Raw genomic sequence first — 20,773 nt, forward strand, 5'->3', positions numbered from 1 at the left:
GAATGAATCCTAAAATGAGCAGTTCATTTATGGCTAAAGCACAGAGATTGGGTGGTTTTTAAGAACTGAGATGGCTTTGAGTTCCTGGACATCCATTTATAAATGACAAAGGGAATTGTTGAGTGTGGATGATGGTTACAACTGTTTATTCTTCTTCTAAACAGCAAGTCGTTCATATCTCAGTAAAGATGTTTCAAGCCTGCTCTGTACCCATCTCCATTCAGGTCAGTTGATAGCTATGCATTCAGGGTCGACTAGATGCAAAGTGTGGTGCTGCCTTGAAGAAAGTGTTCTGGACCTTGAAGAACTTGGAAACCGAGATGTGTGGCAGAACTAGGAATGATAACCTATGGTGGTATATGTTAGCCACCAAATAACGTACAAACAAAGTGCTCAAAGAGTTTGGCTGGAATCAAGGCCTCTGAGGTCAAGGGAGTAAGTCAGTCGATGATCTTAGGGAACAGAGGAGGACTGTAGCTGAACACAGAGCATGTCTGCTTAACCCAATTTTAGTTCGTGCAGCTTCTCAGTGGGTTTTCTGGGTTGTTTTGGGATGGTATGCAATTAAATGTGGGTGGGATTGTGGTGAGGAAGAATCGGATTCTTAACCTACTCTAGCATTTTAATTTCTAAGTACCCACTTTTAGATACATTCATAACAGCTGTCTGGCATTTTCACAGAAAAATATTAAAATGTCCCTAGAAATGATTAAACTGCAGCTCTGACCATTTGAGTTTTTGATCTCCAGTTTGAGCTGACTGTATGGTGGTGACCACATGGATTGGCATGTGGCCAGTGCTTGGGAGGTGATCCTAGAATCAGAAAGGGATTGTCCTTTCTTCATCAAAGTTACCCACTTTCCCCAAAAAAGTCATGAAAGGTACCCAAAAAAGGTGATCCTTCATAAATAATCTCCATCTGTTCCCCAAACCAACATGTGGGCTTGAACAGAATAAATTCATGCTGATTTTTCTTCATGGAAAAACTAGAAATATTATTTCAGATCCCTTTGAATTCTTAACATTTTAGAGAAATACCTAAATCATTGCTTGTCCTCTGTTATAATTCAGAAATTTCATCTCGTCAAATGATCTAGATTCTTTAAAAATACCAGTGTCTAGATCAAAATTCATACAATCACATGATTAATTAGCTAGCCACACTGTTTCTAGTTGTGTTTTCAGAAAGTACTTGACATTATAAGTAAAAATATGAGCATACCAGAAGAGTCGGAATGTGTGAACAGAGCAACTTTTTAAATCTATTTTATTTTTCAAAATCAACTCTTAAACAAATTTAATAACAAAATATACTAATAGCTAATACCCATTCTAGGTGAGTAAACATGTCAGAGGAAACTGGAGAAAGTGGTCTCTTTGAAACTCCTCCAGTTCTATTTTTCATTGAATTCTTTTTATTTATGGATTTGAGAGAGAGAGAGAGGGAGAGAAACATTGATTTATTGTTCCACTTATTTATGCATTCATTAGTTTCTTGTATGTTCCCTGACGGGATTGATACCCACAACAATGGCATACCGGGATCATGCTCCAACTGAGTTACCCAGCCGGTAGAATTATTATTTTTTTTTATCAAATAATTTGTTTTTAACATTTCTAAAGAAAATAAAAAATGTTTTCAAGTTATTTTTATTATAGTTTGCCTTAGCTAGTATAATTATTCATGTATTGATCACTAAGTACACTTGAGAAAGATACTGCTTCAAAAGTGTTCTTATTTTCAAACACTGAGATTTCTGTCACTTGCTGTCTTTTAGTCACCACTAATCTGGTCAAGTTGTAAATTGAGATGCGTGCTTCATTGGCATTCAAGGCAATTTTGAGTTCATTACCAAACGTAGTTGCCCACTCGATTATTCTCTAACTCCCCAGTGGTGTCTGTGAATACAGTTACCACCTGCTAGGAGTTTTGAACATCTAGGCCAGAGTGCCAGAATTCCAAAGATGGTTTGTGTTACTCTTGTTTTACCTGTATTGTTTCAGTAGTATTGATTGTTTGTCATGAGTTTCAACCATTAAGAGACCAGGTCTGTTAACCAAATTACCGGTATTTCCTAAGAATTCACACCATCCAGGTTGATGGATTGAAACCAGATGGAAGTCTAAACTCTCATTTTGAGCAGTCAAGTTTTATTTTTATACTGGTTAATTTATTCAGCAGTTCTCAGTCCTGGGTGCTCATTAGAATCAGGGAGCTGTTAAAAAAATATTTGACATTTGGGCCAACCTGCAGATAGTTCATTACATCTTTATTTTTAAAAGCTCTACCTCCAAATCGGGTGATTTTCAAGGGCTGCTGAAGCTGAAACCATTGTATTTTCTTGGCTGCTTTATTTCAGGCTTTCTTGGCTTCACTTTCCTGTGTTTTGCTTAAACACAGCAGTCATTTGTCGCACAGTCTTATGCTAGTGCACGTATCATTTAGTGTGTGCCCTGTAACTCTGATAGGTTTATCAAGTTCAGGCCTTTCTTTAGGGGACATTTAAGACCAGCTAGAGTTTCAGTACCATCTAAACAACATTTTCTGGCACTAAAGGTAACAAATTCTTTGATTTCAGTGAATGAAAACTAGTTCAACATTTAGTGTTTTCTGCTTTGCTAGTTGGCCTAAGGAGAGTCCCTGCGACTTTCCGTTGAATCACATAGGCACTGATTAAAGGCTTCCTATTGGCTAGTGCTGTTCTGAGCAGTGAAGAGGAAACCGAGTAAGAACAGAGCGTAAAGGGGCTCAGGAAGCGTATATTCTCAAGGAAACTCACGTGAAACAGAGAAAACAGAGCACAGGACCTACTTTGGTCAGGACAATGAAGGAAAAAAGGAGGTCTCAGTGCAATCATGTTGTAGGAAAACAGTATAGAGGGGGAAAAATGGGTGCCAGGTCTTGATTAGAGTGTGGGTAGAATTTAACTGGTGAAGACAGCTGATATTCCAGTCCTGCAAAACAGTCTAGTGAGGGCCCTGACCGGTTGGCTCAGTGGTAGAGCGTCGGCCTGGTGTGCAGAAGTCCCGGGTTTGATTCCCGGCCAGGGCACATAGGAGAAGCACCCATCTGCTTCTCCACCCCTCCCCCTCTCCTTCCTCTCTGTCTCTCTCTTCCCCTCCCGCAGCCGAGGCTCCATTGGAGCAAAGATGGCCCAGGCGCTGGGGATGGCTCCTTGGCCTCTACCCCAGGCGCTAGAGTGGCTCTGGTCGCAACAGAGCAACGCCCTGGAGGGGCAGAGCATTGCCCCCTGGTTGGCAGAGCGTCGCCCCCTGGTGGGCGTGCCGGGTGGATCCCGGTCGGGCGCATGCGGGAGTCTGTCTGTCTCTCCCCGTTTCTAGCTTCAGAAAAATACCAAAAAAAAACCAGTCTAGTGAGGAAGGGTACTGACATGGGAGTGAATAAGTCATCAGAGCATTCTTAGTGAGTAGTAGATGGTAGTAGTTGAGCAGAAAAAAAATCCCACAGGCACGAAGAATCTATCCACATTCATCAAGAAGGACACTCAAATGCCTGCTTGAGTGGTTGGACCTAGATTGGAGAAGCTTTCCAAAGCTCTAGTTTATGAAACTAAACTATGGTGAAAAGTGGTTTGGCCCTGGCTGGTTAGCTCAAGTGGTAAGAGTGTCGACCTAGCATGGGATTATCCTGGGTTTGATTCCCAGTCAGGGCACACAGGAGAAGTGACCATCTGCTTCTGCTTCTCTACCCCTCACCCTCTCTTTTCTCTCTCTCTCTCTCTCTCTCTCTCTCTCTCTCTCTCTTCTCCCGCAGCCATGGCTTGATTGCTTGGAGAGAGTTGATTGGCGATTGGCCCTGGGCACTAAGGAACAGCTCCATGGCCTTGCCTCAAGTGCTAAAATAGCTTGGTTATTGAGCAACAGCCCCAGATGGGCTGAGCATTGCCCTACAGGGGGCTTGCTGCATGAATCCCAGTCAGGGCGTGTGCAGGAGTCTCTCTACCTCCCCACCTCTTATTTAAGAAAAATTAAAAGTAAATAAAGAGAACTGGTTGCCTCTGGGTGGGGAGATAATCTGGAAAGGGGTGTTGGGCATTTATGGATTTACTGGGTTAGAAACGTTCTGTATCTTAATTAGGCAAAACCAACACTACACTTAACGTCTTTTCATTTTATTATATGTAAATTATACCTCAATTTACAAATTTTTTTTCCTTTTTTTTTTAGAGAGAGAGTCAGAGAGAGGGATAGATAGGGACAGACAGGAACGGAGAGAGATGAGAAGCATCAATCATTAGTTTTTCATTATGACACCTTAGTTGTTCATTGATTGCTTTCTCATATGTGCCTTGACTGTGGGGCTACAGCAGACTGAGTAACCCCTTGCTCGAGCCAGCGACCTTAGGTCCAAGCTGGTGAGCTTTGCTCAAACCGGATGAGTCCGCACTCGAGCTGGCGACCTCGGGGTCTCGAACCTGGGTCCTCCGCATCCCAGTTCGACGTTCTGTCCACTGTGCCACTGCCTATTCTGGCAATTTACAAATATTTTTAAAAGCCATGTTTAAAAAGAAAAATAGAGAACCTGTGAATTAAAAGACTTAAAAAACCATAGCAACCAGTGGAAATATAGGACAGGGATTCTGATTTAAACCCTATTTAAAATTTTTTAAGAGACCATTGAAGAGAGTTGAGTACTGACCAGATGTGTGGTAATCTTAAATTACCTTTCTTTAGGTTTAGTAGTTTTAGCATTATAATTATTTTTAACAGTTGTTTTAGGAATATATACTAAAATATTTATGGATGAAAACAATAGGATCTCTAGCTCTTGCTTCAGAATAATTCAGTGTAAGTGGATAGAGGAACTACAGATGAGACAAGATTGCTCTGATCATTGTTAAGCTGATGATGTGAACACAGGTATTTCTTTTACAAATAATTTTTTATTTTGTAATTATAGTTGACAAACAATATTATGTTAGTGTTAGATGTATAAACCAGTGATAAGACATTTATATACCCTATGACAGTGGTTGGCAAACCGTGGCTTGTGAGCCACACGTGGCTCTTCGGCCCCTTGAGTGTGGCTCTTTGGCCAGCTTAGGAGTACCCTAATTAAGTTAATAACAATGTACCTACCTATATAGTTTAAGTTTAAAAAATTTGGCTCTAAAAAAGAAATTTCAGTCGTTGTACTGTTGCTATTTGGTTCTGTTGACTAATGAGTTTGCCGACCACTGCCCTTTGAAATGATTGCCTTAACACGTCTAGTGCTCATCTGACACCATGCTAAGTTCTTACCATATCATCGACTCTGTTCCCTGTGCTGTATTTTACACCCATGACTGTCTGTAACTCTCAGTTTGTACTTTTTATTCCCTCCCCCTTTTTCACCATTCCAACCTCCCTCCCATCTGGGAACTGTCAAAATGTTCTCTATCTATGAATCTGTTTCTGTTCTGCATGTTTATTTTGTTTAGATTCCACATATAAGTGAGATCATATGGCATTTGTCTTTCCCTTTCTCCACAGCGCAGTGCCCTCTAAGTCCATCCGTGTTGTTGCAGATGGCAAGATTTCATTCTTTTTTTTACAGCTGAGTCCTATTTCATTGTAGATATGCACCAAATCTTTATTCAGTCATTTATTGGTGGAAACTTAGGTTGCTTCCATATCTTGGCTATTGTAAATAACGCAGCAGTAAACATAGGAGTGCACATGTCTTTTTGATTCAGTATTTTGGGTTTCTTAAGATAAATACCCAGAAATGGCATTGCTGGATCCTTTGTTGTCTCTTGTTATAGCCTTTGCTTTAAAGTCTATTTTGTCTGGTATAAGTATTGCAACCCCAGCTTTTATGTTTGTTTACATTTTCATGAAATATCTTTTTCCATCCCTTTATTTTCAGTTTGTGTGTCTTTTGATCTGAAGTGAGTCTCTTATAGACAGCATATGTAAGGATCTTGTTTTGTTATCCATGCAGTCACTATATGTCTTTTGATTGGAGCATTTAATCTCTTTGTATTGTTGGTAGATATATATTTATTGCCCTGTTATTCACATTTTTTTTCCTTCTTAACCATTTGAGTAGTGAGGTTTTTGTTTTTTTTCAAAAAATGAAATTAGTTGCAGTTATAGTTTTATTAACTTAAAGTCATGGTTGTTTGATAACCAATTTATGGAAACAAGAACATACATTTGCCTTTTTTTAATGTTGCCTTACACATTTTTAAAATAAAAGTTTTTGTGTGATCGTACCCTGGAGATCAGGAGGCACGAGGACATACATGAATGTTCATTCTACTCAAAGGGTTAAGACCCTTTAGCTTTTTCTTGCCTGAGAAGCTCTTTATCTGTCCTTTGATTCTAAGTGATAGCTTTGCTGGGTAGAGTAATCTTGGTTGTAGGCCTTTGCTTTTCATCACGTTGATATTTCATGGTAATCCCTTTTGCCTGTAAATTTGCTGTTGAGAATCAGCTGACAGTCTTACGGGAGCTGTCTTTTAAGTAACCGCTTTTCTGCTGCTGCTTTTAAGATTCTCTTTGTCTTTAATCTTTGGCTTTTTAATTATGATGTGACTTGGCCAGGGCCTCTTTGGGTTCATCTTTTTGGTATTCTCTGTGCTTCCTGGACCTGTATGTCTGTTTCCTTCACCAGGTTAGGGAAGTTTCTAGCCATTATCATTTCAAATAGGTTTTCAATTCCTTGCTCTGTTTCTTCTCTTTCTGGCACCCCCTTGATGTGAATGTTGGGACACTTGAAGTTGTCCCAGAGGCTCCTTAAAGTATCTTCATTTTTTTGGATCCTTTTTCTTTTTTGCTACTATGATTGGGTATTTTTTGCTGCCTTAGCTTCAGAATTACTGATTTGCTCCTCTGCTTCATCTACTCTCCTATTGATTCCCTGTATTGTACTCTTCATTTGAGTTAGTGTATCTTTATTTCTACCTGATTCTTTATGTTTCCTATCTCATTTTTATGTTTTCTATTGCTTTGCGGAAGTTCTCATTAAGTTCATATACTCTTCTACTGAGTTCATTGAGCACCCTTATAACCAGTGTTTTGAACTCTGCATCTGATAAATTGCTTGTCTCAGTTTTATTTAGTTTTTTTCTGAAATTCTTTCCTATTCTTTCATTTGGGACATGTTTGTCTTCTCGTTTTGGCTGCCTTGCTGTGTTTATTTCTGTGTATTAGGTAGAGCTGCAGTCTTGGTAGAGTAGCCTTATAGGCCCTGTAGGTGTCCTGTAGCACTCAGTGGTACAGCCTACTTGGTCACCTGAGCTGGACACTCCACTTGTATGGTTCCCACCCCAGCCCCATGTCAGCTATGTGCACATTCCTACTGTATTTAAGCCTTTACTGCTTTTAGAATGCCACAGAGCAGGCCTGACTTCAGCAGGACTCTGGTTCCCAATGGGTTTGCTTTTTTGAGTTCACCCCCTGAGTGTATCACTCATGCAGGTGGTTTGGTGGTGCTTCAGCAAGGTCTGAAGCTGTCCACCAGGTGTGCTGGCTCTGGGGTCTCCTGGGAGGTGCAGGCCAAGGTCAGCTGCTGCCTGTGCTCTGCCTGAAGCCACCTGGCTTGAGCTACAAAGCAATCACAGATGGCTGCTATTTGTGCTAGTCTTGGAGGTACCCAGAGAGTTTAACCTGTAAGCTGAGGCTGGCTGCTGGTTGTGCCCGGCCTGGGACCACTTAGTAAGAGGTACGGAGCACTCCAAGGACAGATGCTGCTTATTTGGGCTTTGTGAACCTTTGAAAGATTTTAGGGAAGTCTTCAGCATAGGACCAAGACAGGCCATTTGTGTGGGAAATCCAATGGAATCAGCTTGAGTGGGCCTGCAAGTTGGGGTGGGGCGGAGTCTCAGGGAAACACCAGTACTGGGTTAACCGTGTTAGCCAGATTAGTGGAGACTCATATATAGTGCCTTCCTATTCTGTAGCGGGAGGGCTCAGCAAAGGAACAGTGGCTTCTGCCAGCACGTCTGTTCAGAAGAAAGCTGCTCCTACATATACACACACCCCCACACACCCTTACTCCCCAGTCCCCATCCCTCCAAGTCCCCATTCCCCACTCCCACCTAAACCAGATAATTCATTTTCTCCCTGGATGTCCTTCCTAGCTGCTGCTCAGTGCTGTATGAACACAGGGATTTCTTATAATGTTATCTTCTTTTGTACATGTTTAAGATTTTTAAGTGAAAGGAGGGGTGATAAACTCTCACATGCACCCCAACCAGGATCCACCTGGCAACCTCATCTGGGGCTGACGCTCTGCCCATGTGGGGCCATGCTCGCAATTGAACTATTTTTAGCACCTAAGGTGGATGCTTGACGGAGCCATCCTCAGCACCCAAGCCTTTGTGCTTGAATCAGTAGAGCCATGGCTGCAGAAGAGGAAGAGAGAGAAAGGGGAGAGCATATGGTTGCCTCTCCTGTATGCCCTGACTAGAAATCGAACCCAGGATTTCCATACACCAGGTCCACGCTCTGTCCTAGTCAACTGGCCCAGGGCCAAGATTTCAATAGTAATAAAACTATTACTGTATTTGCATTTTAAAAATCATTGTTCTTGAATGGGAAAATGCTTAGTGAGGTGCTTCTCTAGGAATAGTGTTCTGGCACTGAGTATTAACTACTGAGCCTTTTTAGAGGTTACTGTAGTAATTTCAAAGTAATGAATGAAGGTAAATGCCTTGCTTTGTTTATTTTACTTAAAATTAGTCAAAGGCAGCCCTGGCTGGTAGGCTCAGTGGTAGAGCATCAGCCTGGCATATGGATGTCCTAGGTTCAATTCCCAGTCAGGGCACACAGGAGAAGCGACCATCTGCTTCTCCACTCTTCCCTCCCCTCTTTCTTTCTCTCTTCTCACTTTCTCTTTTCTCTCTCTCCCACTCTTGCCCTTCCTTCCTCACCCCCCTCCCACAGCCATGGCTGATTGGCTCCAGTAAGTTGGCCTTGGACGCTGAGGATGACTCCTGGCCTGCCTCAGGCGCATAAATACAGCTAGGTTGCCAAGCAACAGAGCATCATCCCACAAGGGGCTTGCTGAGTGAATCTCGGGGTGGGGGGGTGCGCATGCAGAAGTCTGTTTCTGCTTCCCCTGCTCTCAATTAAAAAAAAAGTCAAAGGCATCGTAGACATGTTATATTTGCTGTTTGGGGATATATCAGGTCATGGGGCATTAAATACTATTTAGAGAGCTGCATTCAGTATTGTGTGTGTGTTGAGGTGGGTGGTGGATTTGTGAAGGAACCACCTGGGGGCTCCCTATGCCTTCAGAGTTAGAGGAGGGAACATCATGCTATTGATTAGTGGACAAGTGCCGTTCACAGAATTACAAAATTTGAACTCTAGTCTAGCACTGAGGTCTCTAGCAAGTCACTGAACCTTCCTTGTCTTCAGAATTTTTAGCTTGAAAATATGAGAATTAGAATTTCGATGATCTCTGATCCCTCACATTGAACATTTTTCCTCTCTCTACACCCTGTCCCCCCCCTTTTTTTTACACATTGTGTATCGTTTTGAACTGTAATTTTCAAAGTAGGCCATCTGCATCAAAGTGTCTAGTGAATGGGTCCATGAGGCTGCTAGAAATGCCCAGATCTAAAAAATTATTTTCTAGCAGCAAGTGCCTGGGCATCTGCATTTTAACATATCCCAGATGAGTCTATAAACAATGGAGTTTGAGGAAAAAAGTTTTATAGGTTACTACAGTTTTTTTCTTTCTTATTGATTCAAAATTCAATCAGTACTTAAATTTCTTCTAAGGATCTAAGGAATTTCAAAGCTTTTTTTAAACAGAATGTTATCATATTCTTACCATATGATATTGTTATGGGTAGATTTCAATTTTGTATTTGTGTTACTAACTTGTGTTTTATAATGATTAAAAATAATAGAGACACAAAAAAAGAAAAATATTGTAACAACCTCTAATTCTTTAGAATTACAAGAGCAGTGTGAAACAGGTTGGTTGCATATCCTTCTAAACTTTTTTTATATGTATACATATAAATAAAATTACCAAAATAGATTTATTTTCTTCATACTATTTTATAAACTTTTTAAAAACTCACTAACACATTATGCTCATCTTTCTTTTATTTTTATTTTTTCTTCTTTTCCAAGTGAGAGGAGGGGATATAGAGACAGTTCCACAAACCCCGTCTGGGCCACAGCTCTGCCTGTGTGAGGCCATGCTCAGCGACCAAGCTATTGCTTTTAGAGGCTAAGCCTCCACAGAGCCATCCTCAGTGCCCTGCTTGAACCAATCGAGCCATGGCTGTGGGAGGGGAAGAGGGAGAAAGAGAGAAGGGGGAGGGGTGGAAAAGCAAATAGTTGCTCCTCCTGTGTGCCCTGACTGGGAATAGAACCTGGGGCATACATATCAGGTGCACACTCTGCCACTGAGCCAACTGGCCCGGAACTCATCTTTCTATCTTAATAAATGTCCACCTACATCAACATTTTGAGTGGCTGTATGGAATTCCTTTGTGTAAGTGATGGAGCTTACCATATTTCCCCATGTATAAGACGCACTTTCCCCCCTAAAAATTTGGGGTCTAAAAACTGGGTGCGTCTTGTACAGAGGTTGTAGATTTTTTTACTTGCATTTCCCACATTTTTGCGCTTGTTTTTGCGCTCATCGTTGAAGATAGTGATTTGTCATCAGACACAGATGAGGACAAGCTAATGGATAGGAGTTTTTTACAGGGAGGAGTTGTATTTTATGATGAATAAAACTTGAGTCCAGTAACTTTATGTAATATATATATATATTTTTTTAATTTCGGGCCCCAGAATTAAGGTGTGTCTTATACATAGGGAAATACCGTATTTCACCAGTTTCTTAGTGGCACTCTGATATCCACCTCTTTTTATTGTTTTACCAATGGAAATAGTGAACATTCATCTGTATTTTTTGTACATCCTCAGTGTAAAGTTTCTGGAAATCAAATTGCTGAGTCAAAAAGTTTTTTAATTCATTTTATAAAAGGAATTTTGAACACAGTGAACTAATACTATAAGGAAAAATGGCAAATACAGGGAAAAGTTAAAATCACCATAGCTTTCGGATAACTTTCTCTTTTTGTGTGTAAGTATATTAACAGGTTTTAATAGGATCATACCATATAGTGAATTTTAATATCTGGTTTTCTTATTCAACTATATATTGTAAACATCTTTTTTTGTCAGCCACGTTGAAAATTCTATGATATATCTATGTACATTAATTGCATAATCATCCAATTTTTCTGCCTAAATCAGTGAATAGATATTATATACCTCACATATGCAGAAGCAATCTAGTAGATGAAGTAAGAGAAGCAAAGTTGATTAGAACTGTTTGGTACCCTTATAATATTTACAGACTAGAAGGGCGCCTCATGCAGTCACACAAATCGCCCTGTAGTATCGATCTTGTAAGAGGGTGTGGAAGACAGACTGGGAGAGTTCAGCGGAAGGCCAGTGATTTTCAGTTAGGGACAAGGAGGAAGGCTCGGAAGAGGAAGCAATGGAAGGGTTTGACCATGTGGGGGCGGAGAAGAAGGAGCAGGCCAGGGAGATGTTGGAAGTAGGTGCATCTTCTGGGATGCAGTCCCCATCCCAAAAAGGACCGCAGGTGTAGAGGGATATAAACATTAAGTATTAAGTTGGTGCCAGGTTGCAGATGATCTAGAAGATCTGGCTAAGCAGTGTGAACTGTGCTTCCGGAGTGGCGAGCTTTTTAGGTTTCATTTTAGCGGGAGTGAGGATAGGAGTTGAGCTGCAGGAGTGTTGCTCTGCAGCGGGGCGGGGGACAGTCAGGATGCTACGCAGGTGGCCCAGACAATGGCTAAGTGTAGCAGCCAGAACAGATAGAATGACAAGCTTTGGCAGATCCGGTGTAGTAATAAAGGAAAAGATTAAGAGTCAAAAAGGCCTTGGGGGTTTGAGTTTCGGTGGCTTGGATAGTAGTAGTTCCTATTTAGGCAAAAAGAAATTGTGGGAGAAAGCACGTGAGAAAATGATGGGCTTTAAGAATTGTGTTTTTTAACTGTTTAGCCCATTTTGTTTGGTCCCAGTGTCACCCACTTCTACACCCTTCTCCTTCCTGACAGGAAGTAATTTGGAATGTGCCTGTAAGTGTGGAGTCCTTCAGTCAGGAAGATCATTGAATACTCTGACAGCCCGACATGGGCGAGAGGTGCCGTTCACAGAAGGGGAGCCCAGCGGCAGCCAGGATGCCGCCCCCCGCCAGGAAAGCACGCTGTCTCCAGTGAACCTGACAGATGACCAGATAGCTGCTGGCCTCTATGGTAACTCCTCCCTCAGTCCCTCTCGGCATCAGGATTCCAGAGCCGCCATTGCCAGCATTCCAGTCTAATGTCAGTGTGCCTCATAAACTGACCTGAAAGAACAATACACGGTTGTCAGGAAGGTAGACCCACAATAGCTATAAGATGACTAAAGAAAGAGCTATGTTATTCCCTTAAGAAAACTCACCTCCTGATATGAAATATTGTAAACAGTGTTTCACTCTTTGACATTCTGGAAGGCATAAGTCTTTTTCCAGGTTATTTCAACTGAAGAGAAATAATAATAGTCCTTATTTTAGTGCCTGAATGTTTTTTGAAGATAAAGTGAGACATGACATCACTTCATAAACAGTAAAGTCTGATACAAACGCTGGCTGAAACTGCTTTTGTTGTGTCTAGAAGCACTAATGGTTTTCCTTCTCCGTAAAGTACATTATTAATGGAACTTTGACTTATTTTCTTTGCATGCACATAATTTTTCAATGATTTTGTGCAGGTTTCTCGTATATAAAATGCCCAAGATCTATATTTATTTGCATGAGGAAAAAAATAAATATATGAAGAAAGATGACCTGTTTGCTTGTATGAGTATGAGTTACATTAATTTTGACCATTTTGATTTACTCTTTGCACAGTATGTACAAGTAATGAAAGTACCCTGAAGTCCATCATGAAGAAGAAAGATGGCAACAAAGATTCAAATGGAGCAAAAAAGAATCTTCAGTTTGTTGGCATTAATGGAGGGTAAGGAGAAGTGGTGGTGCTAGCAGTTATACATGGTCTGTCTGTCTCCTTTGCCTCCTGCCTAGTTACATTTAAAGGTGCCTAGCCTGGGATGCCGCCACATCTTGGTGCTGGAAGACTCCCTCCTCAGAAAGGTGCATTTGGGCTTCTCCTGTCCTCTTCTTGCTATCTTTAAGGATGTCACCCTTGAAAGAATACCTAGTGGAACTGAGCCATTTACATCTTCTCACCTCCTACCTGAAAAAAAAAATAGTCTTCAGCAAAAGCAGCAGGTTTCCTGCACTATTGGACAACTTGTACTTACCTGTATGAGAACTCAGAAAGAAACAGAAAGAGACTGAGAGCATCGCTCCATGGCCAGTGGTAGTCATCCGCTCCTTCAGAACGGGTTGTTTGACTTGACTCTCCATGTTTACAAACAGAATTGTAGGGCCTTTCCCCCGAAAAGCAGCCTAGTCCTGCTGTCAGTTCTTTACTTTCTAAATAGAATGTTTCTTGTTGCTTCTCTTCTAATTGGCACAAGTGAATAGCTAAGGCTGTTTGTCCTCCGACAATTAAATCAAAGCAACTAATCCATCAATTGACATATGACCTCAACGAAAAAGCAGTCGGACAGAGTTATTGGAGATAATGTTTATAGTAAAGGGTATCACAAAGATTTAACTTCATGGTGAACAATTTTCCAAGTCTTTCAAGTTTTATTGGGTGATGCAGCCCAGGAAGTTTTGGAGGGCATGTACCTGAGAAACTATTGATTACAATATAATCTGTTCACCTTGACAAGGGGAGGGAGATTCATGCAGCAAAAAGGAAGAATAAAAGGGGGGAAGAAGGAACAGAAAAAAATGAACAACTACAGACCTGGGTTCTTTGTTTTTTGTTATTTTTTAGGTGAGAGGAGGGGAGATAGACCTGAGTTCTTTGTTATTTGTTACTTTTTAGGTGAGAAGAGGGGAGATAGTTAGGCATATTCCTGCATACACCCCAACTGGGATCTTCCTCGCAACCCTGTCTTGGGCCAATGCTCGAGTACTGAGCTATTTTTAGAGCCTGAGGCTGATGTGCTCAAGACTATCTGAGCTATCCTCAGCACCCGGGACCATGCTGGAACAAATCAAGCTACTGTCTGGAGGAGGGGAAAGGGGAGAGAAGGAAGAGAGGGACAGGAAGAGAAACAGATGCTCATTTCTTCTGTGTGCCCTGACCAGAAATCGAACCCAGGACATCCATACACCGGGCCTACACTCTATCTACTGAACCACCGGCCAAGGCATAGACCTGATTTTTGTGTTTCCTTTGTTTTATACTAAGCTAGAGTTTCTTTCTCTGTATGTAGTATTTTCTTTTCTACAACTAGTATATGATACCATTTGGCAACACAGGTTATGCCTCTTGAGTCAGAACACATTTAAAACCACCAGGCTTTTAAGTAGTCCTTACATTGACTACTTAAATTCTTCTCAGTGGAGAATCCAAAAATACTGGCCAAATTTCTGGAGTCAGTCTGCAGCTTTCCCTTCATAGAAATTTCTGTCACGGGGTCTTTATGGGCACACCTTGCATCTCCTGAACTCCCAATTGCCACCTAGGTATGAAACAACTTCAAGTGATGATTCCAGCTCAGATGAAAGCTCTTCTTCCGAGTCAGATGACGAGTGTGATGTCACTGAGTATCCTCCTGAGGAAGAGGAGGAGGAGGAAGAGGAGGACGAAGATCCTCGCGGAATGGTAGAAGAGCACCATGCAGTTAACAGGGAAGGTTGCAAGTCCACCAGGATGGAAGATGAAATGCAGGTTCCAGAGAGTGAACCTGAGAAGGTGGAAATCAGAGAGAGGTGTGGTACATTCCCCTCCCTTCCAGCCCCTTTCATATTTAATGTACTTTTGCAATAGAATTGGCCAGTTAGGAGATTTTGCAGTTTTATCTATTTGTTTGGTCTTTCCAATCTCCAAAGGAAAGCCCAACTTTAGCTGTTCCTCAGAGATACGTACATGTCGTCATAATACTATTAAGTACAAGTGCAGAAGAAGGTGATGACTCTTCCATCTCTTACAGTAGCAAAGAAAAGAGGCTTGATCTGTTCAGTCACCTTTATTTTTTTTTTAACTATTTGTTATCTAATTTTATAAATGGAGCCATCACTCAAAGGACTATTAAGCGCCACTAAAGTTTTCATTGTTTGAACAACCCACCTTGTATTTTAAAGGCATGTCAGAATTTTTTGTGAGTAGCACATTTTTTTAAAGGTTTTAGATTTGACCATTAGTCATTTATCTTGAAATAGTTGTCAATGCTGTTATTACAGGATCACTGTGTATAAGAGGGACAGTTTTTGGCCTCAACCAAAGAGATCACATTTACTGTAAAGATGATGCCATCATTCACATGTCTGTTTTTTGTTGTTCGTTGAGTGGGAACACTACAAGAATGGGTTTGGGAGTATCATAAACAACAGCTGAAATATCAAACACTCTAGTTGGCTGAAACATGTAGCTAAAAATGTAGTAAATTATATAGACTATTAGTAAATATAGAATCAGTGCTTATAAAACAGAAGAGAATGAACAGATGGAAATTTCAATAATGGGTTTTTTACTGTATAAAGTAATAAGTAAAACATTTTAGAAAACTTCTATTTAATTTGGCAAGTGAAACTTTAACTGCATTAACACAAGGTAAGTATATATTTTTAGTTTATATTTCCAAGTATTTTCAGCTGGATGGATGGATGTCTTGTAATCTGTTGTTTTAACAGCTTTATTGAAATATAATTTATATATCATATATCGTCTGATATTTAATTTTATATTTTCATGTGGGTTCAGTAAACACTTCCTGAGTCACTCACTTCCAGATGTGAGTTCAGATGTGTGGTTTACTGGTCAGCATAATGGATATGTGGTAATTCAGACTTCTTCAACCCCTGAAGAATAATTTTTTAAAAACTATGAAAAACTTAGAACAAAAGAAATATACAAATGTCATTCCATAATTATGTCATAAAGGTCAAACCGGTGAAGTCAAATGCTACCCACATGAACAGACGTGAGCTCTGGCTGAAGGTGTTAGCTCTGTGTGATAGCATCAGCCTTCGGCTGCCTAGGCAAGCATCTTGTACCACCATGACCTTGGCTCAGCTTGGAGTTTCTTGTCGTTTAGAGTGTTTACAGAGTTTAAGATAAAAATGCTTTTCCTTTTGTGGCCAATCATGAGCTTCTTTCCTTTATTTTTCTTTCCCCTTTCAGGTATGAATTAAGTGAAAAGATGTTGTCTGCATGCAACTTACTGAAAAATAATATAAATGACCCCAAAGCTTTGACCAGCAAGGATATGGTAAGTCTGACCAACACTTATTCTTCCCAGTCTGTCAGGTGCCCAAGTGGACACCGGTGTGCAGGCAGCTGGAGCCTGCCTGTGAGCTATTGCTTTCTGCACGCTTTCCTGCAGACTATTTCTAGCATGTGTGGGCCGTGAGCATCGTGCTGTCCCGCTCACTGGCTCACACTGGGAACCTGTCCCCTGGGTCCGCCCTCAGAAACCTTTCTCTGCCCTGTACTTCTCCCGGGGAGGGGGGGGGTGCACCTGGGAGGCATCTGCTTACACATGGAAGAGGAGGCTAATTGCAACCGTTCGTCATCTTTCTACGTGTTCTGCTTCTTCTTCCAAAATCGTGATCCATGGAACAGAATTCCAGAATTTTTGTTGTAGGTTAGCATGTGTTTAAAAAAAAACAACAAAAAAAACAGAACTATCTGGGCCAAGGTCAACATTCCTTTTAATTATGAAACTGCATATTATGTTCTGGTGTGGAATGCAGACTGCCACTATTTTTAAACATAGAAATAACTGCACTTGTCATCTTCTCGCAGTTTGAGAGATTCAGAAGCAAACAGCAAAGAGGCTGGCGGTGGCTGTAGTGAGCATGAATGGCACGACACAGGACAGATAAGGTTTCTGTAGCAGTGTTGAATCTGACCCATTGCAAGTCTGTCCCTCGTTTATGTATTGTTGAAGTTTTGATGTGTGGCTTCTTTCATAGGGCAGACCAGCCCTGTGGTTGACAGCTCTTATTCAGCGCATTAAGATAATGGAGGGTTTTTTGTTAATTTAGATAGTAGTGTGCATTTTAATTTTAGTATTTTAGCAGTAGATTTAATATGAAGTTTTATGCTAAGTCAGCAGCTAGTGAGAAAGTTGATTTATAAGATTCACAAGACGATGGAGTTACAAAACCAAAATGTTAGATTTAGAGGGATTTAAAGAATTATCTCACCCTGGAGAGGCAATTTGATTTCCTCTTGTACAGCAAACACAATATGAAGAAGAACTGGTGATGCCTGTCGTAGGTATGAGATATGCATGGGTGTGTGTGCACGTGAGGCCTCTCTGTTCTGGGTCATCCTGCTTTAACTGGGCCCTAAAGATTGCAAGTCTTCTCTAGAGTGGCAGCTACTAGTAGTGCTTGCACTAGATTATACCTGTCTTGAGTATTGGTCCATGTTTTATTTTGTTTTTTAAATACCAATTAAATCATATTACCTTATTATATGATAGCTTTAAGAAAAAAAAAAGATGGTGTCATCTCATTTATGTTGCTATAGAAACTTAAGTTCAGCAGAGCCAGCTGAGTCTTGACATTCAGTGAGTGCGCTGAAAGAAGAGCATGGCAGTGACGTTTACAGAGGGAACTACCCCTAAAATTCCTGGCCTGGGGGACACAGAACTACACGCTGAACTCCATCCGTGATAAACTACATGTTGGTCTATACCTTGGTCACAAATAGTAAAACCATGAAACATCACTACAGTGTTACTCTTTACCCATAGGTTTAAAATGAACTTACAGTTGCGGCTTTCAGGCCCCAGATTTTATAGCCATAATATACCTTTTGTTTAATCATTCTCAAAATACTAGGCTATATGGTCTTCAGGGCGGACTTGACATTTCTACCACCCCGGATTGGGAGGCGTATATGGTCAGGCCCACGTTTTGTGACCAGTACATTTTTGTTGAGTATTTGCTTAGTGAAAAGAAGTGTTAACAGTACCGTGCTGTGAAAAGTGGTGGACATTGTGAATGGTTACCATGTCAGGACCGTATAACCCCAAGGACACTGAATATTTAGAAATCACAGAGTTTGAACAACCAATGACATTAATTTCCCTTCCCTCCATGTGAGAAATCCAAAGAAAAAGAGGAAGCAGAAGAAAAAATAGATGAGCTCTTTCTTAGCCAGAACCCCTTTCATGAGCGACCAAAAATATGATTGAATGGGCTGAATGACAGAATAGTAGCAAGAAGATAGAGGTGGAAGCTATACAATTCCAACCTGTTTGTAGAAAGAAGACTTCTTGGGTTCTGGTACTTTTGACATAGGCTTTCCCATCTTTCTTTGATATATATTTAATCTTGTAAAGAGCAAGCAAATTACAAATGAATGGTAAATTCATATGAAAGAGGGCCTATGAAAGAAAGTAATCTAGTTCTCCCCATCACCAGCACTGACAGTGCCCAGTCTGCCTTGAACTTCATGTGCTGCAAGTTTGACCTGATCAGCCATGGAACACATGTCCATGTTCATGAGTCTACACCATAAGGGGAGGTGAATGGGGCTGATGATCAAATGCAGATGATCCCAGTGGGAAGTGTAATTTGTCCCAGGTCAGCTTTTTACTCCCTTTCCATGGCTGAACATTTGTGTTTAACCCATTTATGCCACATGCTCCATTATTCAAACGGGAGTGAAGTGGGAGTTATTGTATCCTATTTCTCAAGGTCAGCACCAAGGTCTGATTTTTCATACATGTCTGCCTCCTAAGGGTACACGTTATCACATGGTGCACAGAGTTAATCACTGCTGCAGATACTGGCATGCTAGGAGCCTGTCAAAAAGTGTTGTGAATTTTTGGAAAATTTTTAAAGAACTAAATTTCAACCTCCAGCATAAATGGGTTAAATATCAGAGTGGGAATGGAGTTGGCTAATGTGCTTATGGTCTCCCAGCCTAGTGTTATGGAGCTGTTGAAGGAGTCGAGGTTGGTCCAGATAAGAAAGAAGTGGCATATTTAAGTATGGGTTAAGTAATTTCTCCTGTTCCAGTTTCTATGAAAATCATTTGCAAGGCATGCATAACTACATAATAGTAATAGTTCAGTAATGTACAGAGGCAGGCCTACGATTTACATTTATGGTCTCATTTGTTCTCACCGCAAACACTATGAAGCAAAGGTATTTTTATTGTCCCCATTTTGCAGGTGAGGAAACTGAGGCACAGAATAAGGATCTTACACAGAGCCTTAAACAGCTCATAAGTAACAGAACCCAAATTTGAACTCTTGTATAGTGCTGTGTGGCCTCTTTTATAGAAATCATAATCTGTTTGTGCTTTAAAATCAGGAGGGATGTTCTGGTTTGGAATTTGAGGCTTCTAAGGGCTCTGGGTTTCATAAGTTGTTTTTGCGAGCCAGTTCCAACTGCCTACACTTTGACTATAAAAGGCTTGGTTTCTTGGGCTCTCAGCTGGGTCTCAGAAAGTCTATAAATAGAAGAACTAATGGCCGCTTGCTTGGTGTTTTGGCAGAGGTTCTGTCTGAACACGCTCCAGCACGAGTGGTTCCGCGTATCCAGTCAGAAGTCGGCCGTCCCGGCCATGGTGGGGGACTACATCGCTGCCTTTGCGGCCATCTCCCCAGACGTCCTCCGTCACATCATCAACATGGCCGACGGCAACGGCAACACAGCCCTCCATTACAGCGTGTCGCACTCCAACTTTGAGATTGTGAAGCTGCTCTTGGACGCTGGTACGTTGGCTGTCCCAGCCTCTCCTCTAACAGCACTCGGGTTGTGACTGATCTCAGGGAGACCGGTCAGGCTGCTCCTCAATTCTGTGACCATCCTGCCATCCTTCTCATCGCTGTTTCGTGTGGTGTGGCAAGGTTATCATTCTTGACTTGTCACGGGAGGCTGGACGTTTAAACAGAACGGATGACCCAGATGCCAGACCTGTTTTGAAAGGAGGTTTGGAGGATCTTGCTGCAGGTCCGCAGCACCCTGGCGAGGAGTAGCCCTGGACTCCCGTGCCCCCCTCAGTTGAACCATGCAGGCTTGGGGGGCTGGCTCTCAGGAAGCAGCGTGCTGCTCCTGGGGCCAGTCACAGCTTTGGTGTTGACGGGCTGCTTGACTTGTCCCTGCTCCACGATCTCCATCCAACTGTCTCACTGAAGTGTGCGCTTAGTCAAGATAGGGGACCAAGCAAAGGCACTGTAACAAAATTATGGTTAGAATTATCCCCATTTTCTCCAAAATACACCCAGTTACTGGGAAATTCTTGTTTATAATTGGAACTTGCCATCTCAGAGTATTGCCAATGGGTGTATTAAAGATGAAGTGAGGGGGTGCTACATAGAAGGTCCCTTTGAGAAAACTGAGCTTTCGACTTGTTGTTCAAATGGAGCAGCCCAGTGGTACATATAGTTACACAGTTCCTAAATTGTTTGGGTTTCTTCTTTTTTTCTTTTTTCTTTTTTTTTTTTTTTTGTTGTTGTTGTTGTTTAAGGGAGAGAGAGAGATGAGAAACATCAACTCGTAGTTGTGGTACTTTAGTTGTTCATTGATTGCTTCTCATATGTGTCCTGACCGGGGGGGCTCCAGTGAAGCTAGTGACCCCTGCTCAAGCCAGCGACCTTGAGCTTCAAGCCAGTGACCATGGGTCATGGATGTGATCCCACACTCAAGCAGGCATCTCCACACTCAGGCTAGTGA

General features: G+C 41.4%; 1 protein-coding gene across 5 annotated transcripts in view; it reads left to right on the forward strand.

Moving 5' to 3' along the window:
* Positions 1-20,773, forward strand: part of KANK1 (KN motif and ankyrin repeat domains 1) — a 249,516-nt gene that overhangs the window by 221,877 nt on the left and 6,866 nt on the right. For 4 of the 5 annotated variants that reach the window (XM_066368045.1, XM_066368048.1, XM_066368047.1 and 1 more), the window contains 5 exons: positions 12,069-12,266; positions 12,902-13,010; positions 14,600-14,845; positions 16,257-16,344; positions 19,593-19,812. In XM_066368045.1, coding sequence (XP_066224142.1) covers positions 12,069-12,266; positions 12,902-13,010; positions 14,600-14,845; positions 16,257-16,344; positions 19,593-19,812 — 861 coding nt within the window. The remainder of the gene's footprint in view (positions 1-12,068; positions 12,267-12,901; positions 13,011-14,599; positions 14,846-16,256; positions 16,345-19,592; positions 19,813-20,773) is intronic. The other variant, XM_066368049.1, reaches the window with a different exon arrangement.

Source organism: Saccopteryx leptura, chromosome 2 (assembly GCF_036850995.1).
Source record: "Saccopteryx leptura isolate mSacLep1 chromosome 2, mSacLep1_pri_phased_curated, whole genome shotgun sequence".
Classification (NCBI taxonomy): Eukaryota; Metazoa; Chordata; class Mammalia; order Chiroptera; family Emballonuridae; genus Saccopteryx; species Saccopteryx leptura.